Genomic DNA, 16235 nt, shown 5'->3' with positions numbered 1-16235 from the left:
ATGTTCCTATTTTATCCTTAGAATATACAAGGTGGATGTTAATAACCTCCACTTTTCGTAAGGTGAAACTGAGACATAAGTACATTAGGTAATTTATTCAAGGCTTTCAAGATGGATTCTTGCCAGGTTAAGTCTTGAATCCAGGTCTTTTGAACTTCTGATATAGTCCATTAAACTATTGAACCATTATTTCATGATCATGCTTAATTTAGCAAGGTAATGGAAATTATATACTTTCCTAATAAGTTAAAATATAAAGAGTAAATATAACTCTGATAGTTTTTTTAATGAGTAAAAACTTTTTGAAAAAAAAATTGTTTGCCTCTAAGTATAATGGAAATTTAACTGTTTACATTAATCCCCCTGCTTCTTCATTCCTTTGTTATAAACTTGATTTTTAAGGATTCTGAACTTACAATTAAAAATCAGAATTTCTTTATCTCCTTAGTATAAAAATAGAAGACTGTTTTTCTGCTCCATACTTTTAAAAAAACTGTGACTCTGCTTATTCTAAGAGTTTCCTTATCAAACGTACTTTAGAGAGGAGTAGGAGAGAAAGACAATTTGGACTAAATATAGAGCAAGGTATATCAATCTTATTTTTTTCATTAAAGAATGAAATCTTTAAACCTCCCATTTCAAAAGAGAAAAATTACTCTTCTGTTGCATTAATGTAATTTCCTTTATGAGATCACCAAAACATCTCTCCCTGGCCAGATAAGAATTGCCTTTAATTACAGTGGGTAATATTCAAATAGTCTTTAACACAGAGACAGCCAAGGGTGGCCATAGATCACTTTTCTTTCTTTCATAGATCACTTTCTTCTTTTTGTGGGTTCAACATCTTAGTAGCCAAGTAATATTCATACTCTGATTTAAGTTCTAGCCCTTTGATCTTTGTAGTTAATATATTTTATGATAAATCATAATAAACTAGTGTACATTTAATGCTAAAATAGAATTTTTATAAAGCTAAAATGATTGGTAAAGTTCTTCAAGTTTTGGGGTCTGTTCTCTTTTCCCAAAGAGTAATGAGCCTCATGAGACGATGCCAATTGCTGCCTTTGGACAAAAACAGCGGCCTTCTCGATTTTTTATGACTCCACCACGATTACATTATACTCCTCCTCTCCAGTCACCGATTACAGTAAGTTATATTTTTTAAATGTCACCAGTAATTTAAATGATTATTTTGAATGTAAACTATGTCCTTATGAAATATACATTGATTGACTGTAGTAACTTTAGGTGGTGCCCGCATTATTTGGAGTTGTCAGATGTTAAATAAAAAGCTAATAAAGTAAATAAAATAGTTGCTTCAGCTTGGAAATATTTTCCTTTTCATAGGATTTCTAATAGAATATTAATTATAATAGAATTTGCTCTTTATTCAAAATTTTATGATAGTTCCTACTTTGTAGCTCAAAGAACTGTATTCAATATCCTGTGATAAACCATAATGAAATAGAACATTTAAAAATGTAACATATATGTAGAAAGGAATCACTTTGCTGCCCAATAGAAGTTAGCACAGCATTGTAAATCAACTATACTTCAATAAAATAAAGTTTTAAAAAATTAAAATGCTTCCTTTTGAAAGGTCAGTGGTTAAATGGTTCCCTTTTATTCCTATAGGATAATGATCCCTTATTAGGACAGTCACCTTGGAGAAGTAAAATTTCTGGCTCTGACACTGAAACATTAGGTGGTTTTCCAGTAGAATTCCTTATCCAAGTGGTAAGAATTGCTCTGAATATTTTGCTCATTTGTTAAAAAAAAATTCAATATCTTTTGTGTTATTAAAGTTGAAAATTTTTCTAGGACTAAATATTTTTACACTTTTTAAAATCATTGTGTTTTAAAAACTGTTATTTCCAACAAAGCTTGAAATTAAGTTATAACAGCCAAAAAAGACTTAGAGGTCTATTTTTGTTGGGCTTTTCTTGGGTTTGGTTCTTATTATTTTGCAATGTTAAGGACTCTAGCATAAGTGTTCTAGCATACACTCTATGAAATTGAATGGTTAGCTGTTAATAAATTGTATAAATATAAATGTTTTTATTTAGTAACCTCAGTAATCCTGCCATTATCAGTCACCTCAAAACTTATGGTGTGTTGGCCCGCTCTCCGGTTAGGAGGAACTTTAGTTTTTTTCTGTGACTACAAATAGCTATTCATTTGCTAAGTACTTAATGATTAGACACAAAGAAATCTAAAGCTAAAGCAGAAACAAATAGCAATTATTATATAGAACAGTTTTCTTGAATAGCCTAACTCTTAAGGTTGAATAAATTATTTAATTTGAATCATAGTCTAATGATGTTTGATTTGTTTCTTTTCTTTTCCTCTTCTTTTTCCTTTTTGAAAATAAAGCTATTTGGCTTGGGATAGATAAAGTCTTTATAAATAAAAATGTTTATAACATAAGCCATTAAAATATTCAGTGTTACCTTTTACAATTAATGTTATTTTGAGGAAAAGTCTTGTCACTTGTATGTATATGTATGGCATTTCTTATTCCTTAGTTATATGTTGTTAATTATCCTTGAACTACAGAATTATACCTTTTAACTTTCAAAGGTAGATATTTTTATATGAAAAATTTTAAATATGAAAAAAGCCAAGGCTTATCATTTCACAACTAGGGTACTTGTTTTTTAAAGACGTTCTTTTATTAAATACTGGAAGTAAAAACAAAGCTGATATGTCATATTTGGGCAAGGGGTAGAGGGAGATGGGGAAGGAGGGTGAAGAGGAAGAGGAGTGGGGAGCAAAAGATCCACCAGCAGAGGGAGTCAGAAGCTAAATACTAATACACCACTTCTAAAGGATTGATGTTTTTATTGCTGCTTAGATGTTTTGGTTGCAGTGCTTAATTTTAACTTCAAAATCTATGTGTAATGCCTAGTTGAAACACTGCTTTCATTATTTTAAGCTTTCTAGCAAGTAAAAATAAAAGCCCTTTTATGTACTTGTCTTTTGTAATATCTAAAGTTTTATGAAACTCAGGTTTGCTCTTGTCGAGCTGTAAGATACATTTTTGTCTTTGGTATTGTTTTTTCTTATGACAAAATAAACATCATTTTTTGCTAGTTTCATAATTCATAGTTCGCAATGAATTTTTTTTCTTGGGGTTAGGGATTTTGAGGAATCTGAAAAGACTGACCGACCCTCTCTAAGAGAGGACTCAGTTTTGAAAAGAATGAGAAAGAAACAGCATGATTTTCTATCAAAAACTAACAAGAAACACAAAACTGAAAGATAAACTAAAAATGGGAGAAAGATGTTGCCTTCATCCATTTTTTACTGTTTCTTACTCAGTAGAATCACACAAATTTCCATAAAACCCAACAACTAAAGACAGGAGACCAGTCCAGAGCTCTGGACCTACTAAAAAGGGTCAGTGTGAACAAGTATATAACATATCTTACCAGGCCCTCCCTCTACCTGTATCAACTTAGGTCAGTTTTTTTATTTTTATTTTTTTAATTATCAAAAATTTAGTACATATGAAAGCAGACAGTTGTATAATGTATCTCTCTGAACCCATTATCTAGCTATAGCAGTTATCAAAAACTCCTGGCCATTTCTATTTCATATATACTTCTACCCTCTTTCTCTCTTTTGAGAAATTAAACATCATATCATTTTATCTGTAAATATTTTGTTATGTATCTTTAAGTGGTAAGGGCCCTTTTTTAAGAAAAGAGACATAACTGTAATATTATTATTACATCTAAAAACATGTCTATTAAAAACATATCTTAATATCATCACATATCCAGTCAGCATTCCAGTTGTCTAGTTGGCTCTTAAATATTGGCTCTTCTTTTCTCCCATTAACCTCTTTGTTGAATAAACTGTATTATTTGTCTCCCACTGTCTGGATTTTGCTGACTAAATCTTTGTAATAACATCCAGTATACTCTTCTGTCTTTGTACTTCATGTAAATTGCTCATTGAATATAAAGGTTTGAATTGATTTGGGTTTTTTATTTGATTGGTATAGTTTGTATATGACTACTTTTATGCATACTTTTGTATTCTGATAGGATGTGTAGTAGTAGTGCTCAGCCATGTGCAACTCTTTGCGACCATGGACTATAGTCCACCAGGCTCCTCTGTCCATGGAATTTTCCAGGCAGGAATACTGGAGTGGGTTGTCATTTCCTACTCCAGGGATCTTCCCAAAGCGGCAATCAAGCATACATCTCTTGTGTCTCCTGCATTAGCAGGCGGTTTCTTTACCACTAGCTCCACCTGGAAAGCTCTGATAGGATACCCCTATTTTTTATCTCTTTTTAAATATAATGTTAGCTGCTACAAATTATCAATGCCTAGATCCATTCATTCATTAGGATTGCAAAAATGGTGCCATTCTTGTTCTTTATTTGTTAGCTGAAATCATTCTGCAAGGAAAAACTTCCCCAAATCTATTATTTGGTTACCTAATGGCATAGTTTGTATAGGAAAGGCAGGATAAATGCTTGATTTTTTTTGGCTTTGTTTTCCAGTTCATGAGTTTGGTTACTAGTGTTCTCCAACAGTGGTTAATTTTGTTTAAGTATCGGTCTGAATGCATGGATTTTAACATATTTGTGCTTCAATTAATTATAGTTATTATTCTGATTGGTCTACATGTTGTTCCAGTGAAAGCTTATTCAGGTTGACTTCTTATTCGTTTTGATGTACCTGCTTACAGTGGATTTTAAAATATCTTCCTCTCAGCCAGTCAGGTTTCTAAAATAGTGTCTGTGCTATATTTATATTGAAACACATCTGCTAAAATATCTTAGTGGAAACTTACAAGTTTGATGTCTACCTGGTATATTTAAGTGCCTCTCTTTATTCCAAAACATCTCTTTTTCATTGTCTGTAGACCAGACTATCAAAAATTCTCATGATTAAAAAGGAACATATCAAGAAATTAAGGGAAATGAACACAGAAGCAGAAAAACTGGTAAGGATATTTTTTTGTTTTCTTGTCTCATTTTCAAATGGTGGGGGCTTCTATATTTAAGGGTTGAAAATATTTTATGAAAGAAAACCTAGAGATAACTGTTATTTTAAAATCCTGATTTACTCTCCCTATGTTTTATTATACTGAACACATGCTTAATTAGCAGTACAGAACAGTTCATTACCCTGGACCTCCTTATGTCATTGAATAGGATTAATGGATATATATTAGATTCTTAGACAGTTTACATGAATGTAGAATTCCTAGCATTGGTGCTTCTGACTAAGGAAATCATATTAGCAGAGGTTATTCAAATGGTTCAGAATAAATAAATCAGGAAATATGTAGGCTGGTATCTTTAGTTATCTTGACAAAGCTTATATCCTATTTTATCAATCCAGTGAGTACAAAATATGAAAGTCAATTTAATTCATAGGAGAGAATTATCAGAATTTTTTAAGATGTAGAAAATATTCACTAAGAAAGTTTTTTAATCATACTGAAAGTCATAGTTATGATTTTATAGGATGGTGAATGGTTTTTATCTCAAATACCATCTCCAACTGATTAGAAATGGTTGCTAGAAAGTATGAAAGAAAAGGAGAGCTCAGTGACTAGACTTGGCGGCAAAGGGCTTTACTCTGTCATGAGTACAAGAATAGGGAGTTGTCATAACATTAATCACCTCTTGCATGGAATGGTGTGAGGGGTAGGTGTGAATAAACAGCTGGACAAGTAGATACAGAATTGAATGAAGAACAGTCTTCTTGTAGGTGTTTTTTTAAAAAATCTGAACATGACTTTGAATTATCCAATTCAAACCCATCATTTTTATGGAATTGAAAACTGAAGACCAAAGATGTCGAGGGATTTTGACCTAAGATTTTGCTGCTATTTAGTAGTACAGATACCAAAACAGACTTCTTGGTTCCAGTTTAACTCAAGTAGGCATGTTATAAAATTAATATTGTCAGATACACAGACTATCAAAGATCGAAAAAAATTAGGCATAACGTATTGCTGTTGTATATCCTGAACATAATAATATTAATGTGCTTGCTTCTTTGCTACTGGACTCTCGTTCTTATCTTGGTTTCCATTAGTTTTACTTCTGCCCTTTATTCTATGCTTTTTCAATGTTCACCCGCTGCATTTCCTCTGATCATATCATCTTTTCCATCTTGAGAAAAGTGTTTAAGTTCTTCAGTTGTGTCCGACTGTTTGTGACCCCATGAACTGTAGCCCACCAGGCTCCTCTGTCCATAGAATTCTCCAGGCAAGAATACTGGAGTGGGTTGCCATTCCCTTCTCCAGGAGATCTTCCCAACCCAGGAATCGAACCTGGATCTCCTGCATTACAGGAAGATTCTTTACCATCTGAGCCACTAGGGAAGCCATTTCATCTTCATGTGTAATCAAATTATTTTACTTTCATACCACTAACTAGGACTTTTCCCTGTAGCTGGGTTTCACACCTTAAAGTATTAGATTTGACTCAGCCGAATTAATGTTACCTACTTTTAAATAAAGGCCTATTTTGATGTTGGCTTGGCTTCTTGGCATGTGGAAACTCTGCACAAATCTAATTTTCTTGATAGACTTTATAATTTTATTTATGATTAGAAATAATTTCCATTATAAAAATACAAATATTGTGAAACTAGTATATGGTATAAATATTTTTTATGCTTAGCATATGGATTTCTTCTTCCATGCATTTACTTTCATATTTTGTTTTGTTTTTTGAAGTATAGTTGATTTATGGTATTGTCTTAGTTTCAGGTATACAGCATACTAATTTAGTGGTTTTGTCAGATTATATTCCATGATAGGTTATTATAAGATACTGGGTATAATTCCCAGTGCTATTCAGTATATTCTTGTTGTTTATCTATTTTGTATGTAATAGTTTCTATCTGTTAATCCCATACCCCTAATTTATCCCTCTCTATTTTACTCTCTCCTTTGGTAACCACTAGTTTGTTTTCTCTGTGAGTCTGTTTCTTTCTGCTTACACATTCATTTGCATTGCTTTTTAGATTCCACATATAAGTGATATGCAGTATTTTCCTTCCTCTGTCTGACTTATTTCACTAAGCATAACATTCTCTGGGTCTGTCCACATTGCTGCTGATGGTTTTATTTCATTCTTTTTTATGACTAAGTAATACTTCATTTGTGTGTGTGCAGGTGTGCGTGTGTGCCGTGTCTTCATAAACCAATCTGTTGCTGGGCACTTGGGTTGTTTCCATTGTCTTGGCTATTTTAAATTGTGCTGCTATGAATATTGGGGTACATGTATCTTTTTGAATGAGTGTTGTCATTTTTCCCGGATATATACCCAGAAGTGAGATTGCTGGATCCTATATATTTTTAGCTTTTTGAGGAACCTCCATAGTGTTCTCAGTAGTGACTATACCAATTTACATTACCAGCCATGTACAAGGGTTCCCTTTTCTCCACACCCTGACATTTGTTTTCTGTAGACTTTTTGATTATAGCCATTTTGACTGGTGTGATGTGATACCTAATTGTGGTTTTCATTTGCATTTCACTAATAATGGTGATGTTGAGCATCTTTTCATGTGCCTATTAGCCACCTGCATGTCCTTTTTGGAGAAGTGTCTATTCAAGTTTTTTGCCCATTTTTGGATTGAATTGTTTGTCTGTTTGGTTTCTTAGAGTTGTATGAGCTATTTATGTATTTTGGATATGAACCCTTGTCAGCCTCAAGTTTTTTTCTTTTGTTGATAGTTTCCTTAGCTATCTAAAAGTTTTAAGTTTAATTAGGCCCCATTTGTTTATTTTTGCTTTTATTTATTTTGCCTTAGGAGACTGATCCAAGAAAATATTGCTGCCAATTTCTGTCAGAGTATTCTGCCTCTGTCCTAAGAGTGTTATGGTTTCAGGGCTTACATTTAGGTCTTTAAACCATTTTGAAGGGGTTTTTTATTTGGTTTGGTTTGGTTTGGTTTTTTGTATAGAAAGTGGCAGGGTCAAAATGTATGAGCATTTTAAAGATTTAATTGTACTCCTAACTTAAGATGGTAGGCTGGACATGTGTTTTCTTGTCGCTTACAATTTCCACATAAAATAAGTACGAAAAAAAAGTAAATAGAATATATGGAAACAGATTGTTTAACAATGTATGAAAGGGTTTGTTTGTTTGTTTTTTTACATTTTCTGACGTGTTGGATGAAATTAAAACCTTGGCTAAAAGAGGCTGCATGTTGGAACCCTGAAGAGACTCCAGGCCAAGAGTTGCAAATATGATAGAGGAATGCAGAAGTGAGATGCTATACTTTAAAAGGAATTGATTTAATTTCTGTTTTCACATTTCCGATCTTCATCCGAGTGACAGAATGTAAATGTGGCTTTTACCCAAGTTAAAAGGAGAGAAAGAAACTGACACTCCCCTAAAGAATTTGAACATACTGTTTGGAAAAAGTTAATGCGCTTCTGCTTTTGGTAATGGTAGGCTAGATAATTTGGATTAGTCTTCCTAATCCAAATAGTTAAGAACAGCTATTTCCTCTGGAATAAAATGTAAAAACAAGCCAAAGACACTGGAGCATTAATAAGGTATTTAAGAATTTTAGGGATAGGATCTAGGAAAAGAATTAAACACAGAAGGAGGATTCTGGCAGTTAGGATTCCTTTTTCCTTAGGGGCTTATGCAAATTTCAGAAAAGATGGCTGAGAAACCGAGTGGTGTTCTCAAAGGGCTTAGAAGAGTAGGGAGGACAAAAATTAGAGTCCAGAGAACCAGCAAGGGTTGAGAGAAATTGGCAAATTCCTTCCATGTTCTGGATTGGACCCCAAAAAGGCTGCATTGGCCCAGCTTCAGATTATTTTATCTCTGAAATTGAACTAAGTTGATCATGGAGTTTCCCAGATGGTACTAGTGGTAAAGAACTCTCCTGCCAGTGCAGGAGCCATAAGAGATGTGGGTTTGATACCTGGGTTGGGAAGATCCCCTGGAGGAGGGCATGGCAACCCACTCTAGTATTCTTGCCTGGAGAATCCCATGGACAGAGGAGCCTGGCAGGCTACTGTCCACTGGGTCTCAAAGAGTCAGACACAAGTAAAGCAACTTAACACACACAGGCCCCAAAGCAGCCATCCAGAAGTAAGTAGTCCTCTTAGGGGAATATAATATCATACTAGACCTGAAATTATTTCTACAGTTATTAACATACAGTATCTAATACTCAATTTTAAATCCCAGAAACAGTAGGAGACATGATAACACTAACGAAAAACACAAGAAAATATGAACAGAGGGCAGATTAAGGAGAATGTTATTTTTAGACATAGATTTTGAATGCTTATTTTGTTTAACGAGGTGAGACAAAACAGAATTTTAGAAGAGAACTAGAAACAACAACAAAAATGACCTAATGAAAACTCAGGAAATAAACTACAGTAATCAAAATTAAGAATTCAATTGGTAGATATAACACAGCAGATTAGGAACAGCTGAAGAGAGAGCTAGTATTTGAGAACAGATCAGAATGTCCAGAATTAAGCATGGAAAGATGGATAGAAAGTACAGAAGAGAAGAATAAGAAATAAGGGATATAGTGAGGAGTCTAATAGGGTAGCAGAAGGAGAAGAGAAAGAAAAATGAGACAAAAGGAGAGAGAATTTTTGAGAGATAATAACTGAGAATTTTTCAGAACTCTCAAAATTCAACAGGCTACAAATCCAAGGCCCCCATAAATCATAAGGTAAATAAAAAGATAATGACTCCAAAACACAGCGTAGTAAAACTGCTGAAAGCCAGACACAAAGTGGGAGGTATTTAAAGTACCCAGAGTAGGATGGAGAGGGGGAAGTACTTTCAAAAACAGTAACAGTTCGTTTGACAGCTGACTTCTCCACAGAAAACACAGAGGACATAAGTGAATGGAATGACATCTTTATAGGGCTGAAACAAAATTACTGCCAACCTAGATTTCTATATCCAGTGAAAATTTCGTAAGGGTAAAGTTAATACAAGGACATTTGCAGGCAAGTTATAGAATTTGTTACCAGAGTATCTGTACTAAAGGAAATAGTACAGGTTTTCTTCAAGCGGGGGGGTGGAGGGAACAACTTGTTTAAGACACTTAAAAGTTTCAAAAAGGAATGAAAAACAACAAAAAGAATGAATATATGCATTAGTCTAAGTGTCACCGTATAAAATAATAAAATTGTATCTTGCGGCATTTAAAATATAAAGGTTTAAAAATACAGTGCAACATTTGTTGATTAGGGTAAGGAGTGTGTATTCCACATAGATTTTGAAAAATGAAGAATGTACATTTTACTTTCTAAGGCACCTATTCAAATAATGGTAAAAGATTAATAACTACCAAGCTTATCAGGGGGAGTTGCATGAGGGAATGGAACAATTAAGTGTTCACTCAGTCCAAGAGAAGGCAACAAAGGAAAGGAAAAAATGACACCAAACAAGTGGGACACGTAGAAGGAAAATAGTGAGATGGTAGATTTAAATCTAAACATTTTGATAAATAGCACTGAGTATAAGTGGACTAAATTTCTTAAATAAAAAACAAAGATTGCCAGACTGGATGAAAAATAAAACCCAGTTCCTACCATATGATTCAGCAGTTCCACTCCTGGGTATATATTTGAAGAAAACAGAAACACTAATTCAAAAAGATACATGCATTTCAGTGTTCATAGCAGCATTATTTACAGTAGCCAAGATATGGAAGCAACCTAAGTGTCCATCAACAGATGAATGGATAAAGAAGATATAGTCTGTATATATGTGTGTACATGTATATACACACATGCATGCATACATGCTTACACACACACACTCAGTGGGCTGTTACTCATCCATAAAAACAGAAATGCTGCTGTTTTCAGTAACATGGATCGACCTAGAGGGTATTATGCTTAGTGAAAGAAGTTAGAGAAAGATGAATACTACTCTGTGTTATTACTTAAATGTGGAATCTAGAAAATAAACATGGATATAACAAAACAGAAACAGACTCACAGATATAAAGAACTCGTGGTTACCAGTGGGAAAAGGGTAAGGGGATGGGCAAGATAGGGGATTTAGAGTTACAAGCTACTTCTATGTATAAATGGACTTCCCTGGTGGCTCAGACGGTAAAGCGTCTGTCTACAATGCGGGAGACCTGGGTTCAATCCCTGAGTTGGGAAGATTCCCTGGAGAAGGAAATGGCAACCCACTCCAGTACTCTTGCCTGGAAAATCCCGTGGACGGAGGAGCTTGGTGCAGGCTACTGTCCATGGGGTCACAAAGAGTCAGGTGCGACTGAGCGACTTCACTTTCACTTTTCACTATGTATAAAACAAATAAGCGACAAGGATACTACACAAAGAAATTCTTAATATTGGAGAGTAATTAGCCTCTAATTAAAAGAAATAAATTTTAAAAAATTAAATTAAATTTTTTTAAAAAATTTAAAAAAAAGAAATTCTTTGTACTACACAAGGACATTTAGCCATTATTTTGTAATAACTTTAAGTGAAGTATAATCTATAAAAAAAAATTGAATCACTGTGTTATATACCTGAAACTGATATATTAGTTTAAATAGTTGTAAATCAACTACAACTTTAAAAAAAATCCAACTCTATGATTCTTGAAAGAGACACATTTAATATAAAAAAATCCAGGATAAAATCACTAATGTATGAAAAGATAAACAATACAATTACTTATTTATTTGTGGCTATGCTGGGTCTTTGTTGCTTTGCGGGCTTTTCTCTAGTTGTGGTGCACGGGCTTCTCATTGCAGTGGCTTCTCTTGTTGCAGAGCAGGGCTCTAGGGTGGGTGGGCTCAGTAGCTGTGGCACATGGGCCTAGTTGCTCAGTGGCAGGGATCATCCCAGATTAGGGATCAAATCCATGCATCCTGCATTGGCAGGTGGATTCTTTATCATTGAGCCACCAGGGAAACCCCAGCAATACAAATTTTAAAATAACAACAGAAAAGCATGTAACTATATTCAGTTCAGTTCAGTCACTCAGTCGTGTCCGACTCTTTGCAACCCCGTGAATCGCAGCACGCCAGGCCTCCCTGTCCATCGCCAACTCCCGGAGTTCACTCAAACTTATATCCATCGAGTTGGTGATGCCATCCATCCATCTCATCCTCTGTCATCCCCTTTTCCTCCTGCCACCAATGCCTCCCAGCATCAGAGTCTTTTCCAATGAGTCAACTCTTCGCATGAGGTGGCCAAAGTACTGGAGTTTCAGCTTTAGCATCATTCCTTCCAAAGAACACCCAGGGTAACTATATTAGTATCTGATAATTAAATGTAGGGCAACAGATATACTGGTATTACTGGATATAGAGAGAGATGCTTTCTAATGAAGAAAACTTTAATTCACCATATCTTACTGGATGTAAAGAGGTGTGATTCTTAATGATGAAAGGTATAGTTTCAAAATAATAACTTGAAAGTTATATGTACTTAATAACATGGCATCCAAATATATAAAGCAAAAACTGGCAAAACTCAAAGGAAAAGTACAAATCCACTATTGTAACAACACAGTTTCCATAGCCCTCTTAGTAACTAATAAAACAAATAGTCAAAAATCAGTTAGAGAAAAAAAAAAAAAAATCAGAGGGCTTCCCTGATGGCTCAGTGGTAAAGGATCCACCTGCCAATGCAGGAGACACGGGTTCCATCCCCAGTCCAGGAAGATCCCACATGCCACAGAGCAACTAAGCCCGTGCGCCGCAACTACCAAGCCTGTGCTCTGGAGCCCAGGGGCTGCAACTGCTGAAGCCTGCGGGCCCTAGAGCCTGTGTTCTGTAACAAGAGAAGCCACCACAGTGAGAAGCCCATGCATTGCACTTCTCTCTTACCACTAGAGAAAAAGCCTGTGTAGCATTGAAGACCCAGAGCAGTCAAAACTAAGTTAGTTAATTAATAAAAATTTTTTAAAAATCAGAATATATACTTGAAAGACACAGTTAACAAATGATTTCATTAGCATACGGAGACAGTTACACCTGCCAACTGTAGGATACCTATTATTTTCAAGCCTGCATGGAATATTTACAAAAATTAATTGTACACTGGTCTTAGATCAGATTTCAACAAATTGCAAAATGATTAAAATTGTCCAAAGTAAGTTCTCTGACCACAGTACAGATAAATTTAGAAGTTAATAACTAAAGGATCAGTTCAGTTCAGTCACTCAGTTGTGTCTGACTCTTTGCGACCCCATGGACTGCAGCACACCAGGCATCCCTGTCCATCACCAACTCCCAGAGCTTGCTCAGACTCATGTCTATTGAGTTAGTGATGCCATCCAATCATCTCATCCTCTGTCGTCCCCTTCTCCTCCTGCCTTCGGTCTTTCCCAACATCAGGGTCTTTTCCAATGAGTCAGTTCTTAACTAAAAGATACCAAGAATAAAACTCACGCTTCAAGATTAAAGAATACAATGCTAAATAAACCATAAAGCAAAGAATGAGTTATCAGAGACCAGAAAATGTTTTTAATTTAGTAGTATTGAAAATTATATACATCAAAATGTTATTATGCAGCCACACCTATTTTAGAATAAAAGGCATGTTTAAATTGAAGATGGACTGAAAAAAATTAGTGAGTTACATCTATCTCAGTAAGTTAGAATAAGAACAACAAATTAAATCCAGAGAGAAAAGTAATGAAATAGAAAATAAATCTAAAATAGAGATGATCAACAGAGTAAAAGTTCAGCCCTTTGAAAGACCTAATAAAATTGATAATCCTGAAAATGCTAATCAGGAAAGATACAGCTTACTGCTATTAAGAAAGAGGGTGGTCCAGTGGTGGGGAATCAGCCTGCCAAGGCAGGAGACACGAGTTCTGTCCCTTGCCTGTGTGCCACAACTGCAAAGCCTGCACTCTAGAGCCTGAGAGCAGCAACAAGAGAAGCCTGCACAGTGAGAAGTCCAGGCACTACAACACAGAGTAGCCCCAACTAGGAAAAGCCCATATGCAGCAATGAAGGTCCAGCGCAGCCATAAAAAGAAAGAAAGAGGGAACATCGCTATAAAACCTACAGACATGAAAAAGATCTTGAGAGGATACTGTAGGATTGAATTTTGTGTGCTTCAAATTCATAAGTTGATGCCCTAAGCCACAGTGTAACTGTATTTAGAAATAGGGCCTTTAAGGAGATAATTTAGGTTAAATGAGACAATAAAGTTGGGACCCAAATCAGTAAGACTGGTGTCCTTACAAGAAGAGGAAGAGACCCCAAGAGGTCTCTCCATGTATGCACAGAAGGAAGGCCATCTGAGGACACAACGAGAAGGCAGCTATCTGCAAGCCAGATAAAGTTCTAAAGTTCTATTTAGAAACCATCCCTGACAGCACCTTGATCTTGAACTTACAACCTTCATAACTACAAAAAAAAATTTATTGCTATTTTTTAAGCCACCAGTCATGGTATCCTGTTATAGCATGCCAAGCGGACTAATACAGTTCATAAACAGCTTCCTGTAAATATTTTTGAAAATTGAAATGAAGGAGGCAAATTCTTAGAAAAATACTTGTCAACACTGATATGGGAAAAAAGTCTGAATAGTCCCATCACTGCCTTATAAATGAATCTATAATGTAAACTTGACCACAAAGAACCTACACCACTAGATGAATTCTTCCATACCAATGAATTCAACTAAATATTTACCATTACCATCACCTTGCAAAAACTTTTTTTAGAGAACAGGAGAAAAACTAGGAACATTTTCCAATTCCTTTTTGTAATTCTTGAATAAGTTGATATTAAAACCTAACAAAGATATTACAAAAGAAATAACTACTAGCCAATATCATTTATGAATATAGGTGAAAGAATCCTAAACAAAGTATTAACAAATGGGAATGTTTCCAAGGTACATCATGCCAACCAGTAGATTTATTTCAGGAATGCAAAGGTAGTTTAACATTCAGAAATAAATAAGTGGAGTCTTAGCCACAGAAGAAGATGATGGTCCACAGACAGATTACAAAAATAGAATATAAAACATGTAAGCTAAAATGACCTAAATATCCAGAAGCTCCTCCATTAGGTAGATTTACAAGAAAACTTAATATGAAAAGAGTTATTTCCAATGGGGTGGCAGATTCACAGAACATACTAATGTTAAGCAAAATGTCAGAATTCATATTAGCTTTAAAACATTACTTCAGATTCTTTTCCTGTTTAGGTTGTTGTATAATATTGAGCAGAGTTCACTGTGCTATACAGTGGGTCCTTATTGGTTATCCATTTTAATTATAGCAGTGTATACGTGTCAATCCAAAAGAGATACATGTATATGTGTAACTGAACCACTTTCCTCCACACATGAAATTATCACAACCAACTATATATATTGTTAACCAACTATACTACAATATAAGATAAAAGGTTAAAAAAAGCTAGGAAATCTAATGATGTCCAAAGAAAATATGAAACTTCTGCAGGCATTTATATAAGAAATAGCAGTTGATTTTAGGGGCTATCCAGCTTCCTGTCTTGGTTATTATGGTGCAAAAATCTCAAACATTTAATAAAGTTATTCCAGCTGGTGAACATAACATGTTCTTTCGTTGGTAATAAAATATTTAAAACATGTATACTCATTATGTTTTCAGACAGCAGGAGGACAATGTGCCCCTATTTTTTTCCTGATGTCAAGGACTGTCATTTAAGCATAAACCTGGAATTCAGTTCTATAGGATAAGATCAAGGTATGAAGTATCAGACTGCTTTAGAATAAAACTGTTCCCCAAAGAAGAAGAAGCATAAATCACATACTAGCCTGGCGAAAGAGTTGAAATTTAAATTGTTCAGTGTAGCGGGTATAAGGAATGCTATTGCAAATCCTGTTGCTTTTTAGAGAGTTGCTAACTGCCAGTAGTATAAAACAGAGAAGGCGATGGCAACCCACTCCAGTACTCTTGCCTGGAAAATCCCATGGACGGAGGAGCCTGGTGGACTGCAGTCCATGGGGTCGCTGAGTTGGGCACGACTGAGCGACTTCACTTTCACTTTTCACTTTCATGCATTGGAGAAGGAAATGGTAGCCCACTCCAATGTTCTTGCCTGGAGAGTCCCAGGGACCGGGGAGCCTGGTGGGCTGCCGTCTATGGGGTCGCACAGAGTCGGACACGACTGAAGTGACTTAGCAGCAGCAGCAGCAGCAGTAGTATAAAAAGTATATTCAAGGTTATTTGATCCTTGTACTCATTAAAAACAAATGGTGGAGAGAGATGGATTTCTATTCACAGTAG

General features: G+C 35.1%; 1 protein-coding gene across 2 annotated transcripts in view; it reads left to right on the top strand.

Annotated features, from left to right (window-relative positions):
* LIN9 (lin-9 DREAM MuvB core complex component) overlaps nt 1–16235 on the top strand; it is an 85332-nt gene that overhangs the window by 55534 nt on the left and 13563 nt on the right. For both annotated transcript variants that reach the window (XM_027564615.1, XM_027564616.1), the window contains 3 exons: nt 1028–1147; nt 1636–1737; nt 4880–4960. In XM_027564615.1, coding sequence (XP_027420416.1) covers nt 1028–1147; nt 1636–1737; nt 4880–4960 — 303 coding nt within the window. The remainder of the gene's footprint in view (nt 1–1027; nt 1148–1635; nt 1738–4879; nt 4961–16235) is intronic.

The sequence above is a fragment of the Bos indicus x Bos taurus genome, chromosome 16, assembly GCF_003369695.1.
Source record: "Bos indicus x Bos taurus breed Angus x Brahman F1 hybrid chromosome 16, Bos_hybrid_MaternalHap_v2.0, whole genome shotgun sequence".
Taxonomy (NCBI): domain Eukaryota; kingdom Metazoa; phylum Chordata; class Mammalia; order Artiodactyla; family Bovidae; genus Bos; species Bos indicus x Bos taurus.
The sequence above is the reverse complement of the archived record's forward strand: the minus strand, read 5'-3'. Positions and strand labels throughout refer to the sequence as shown.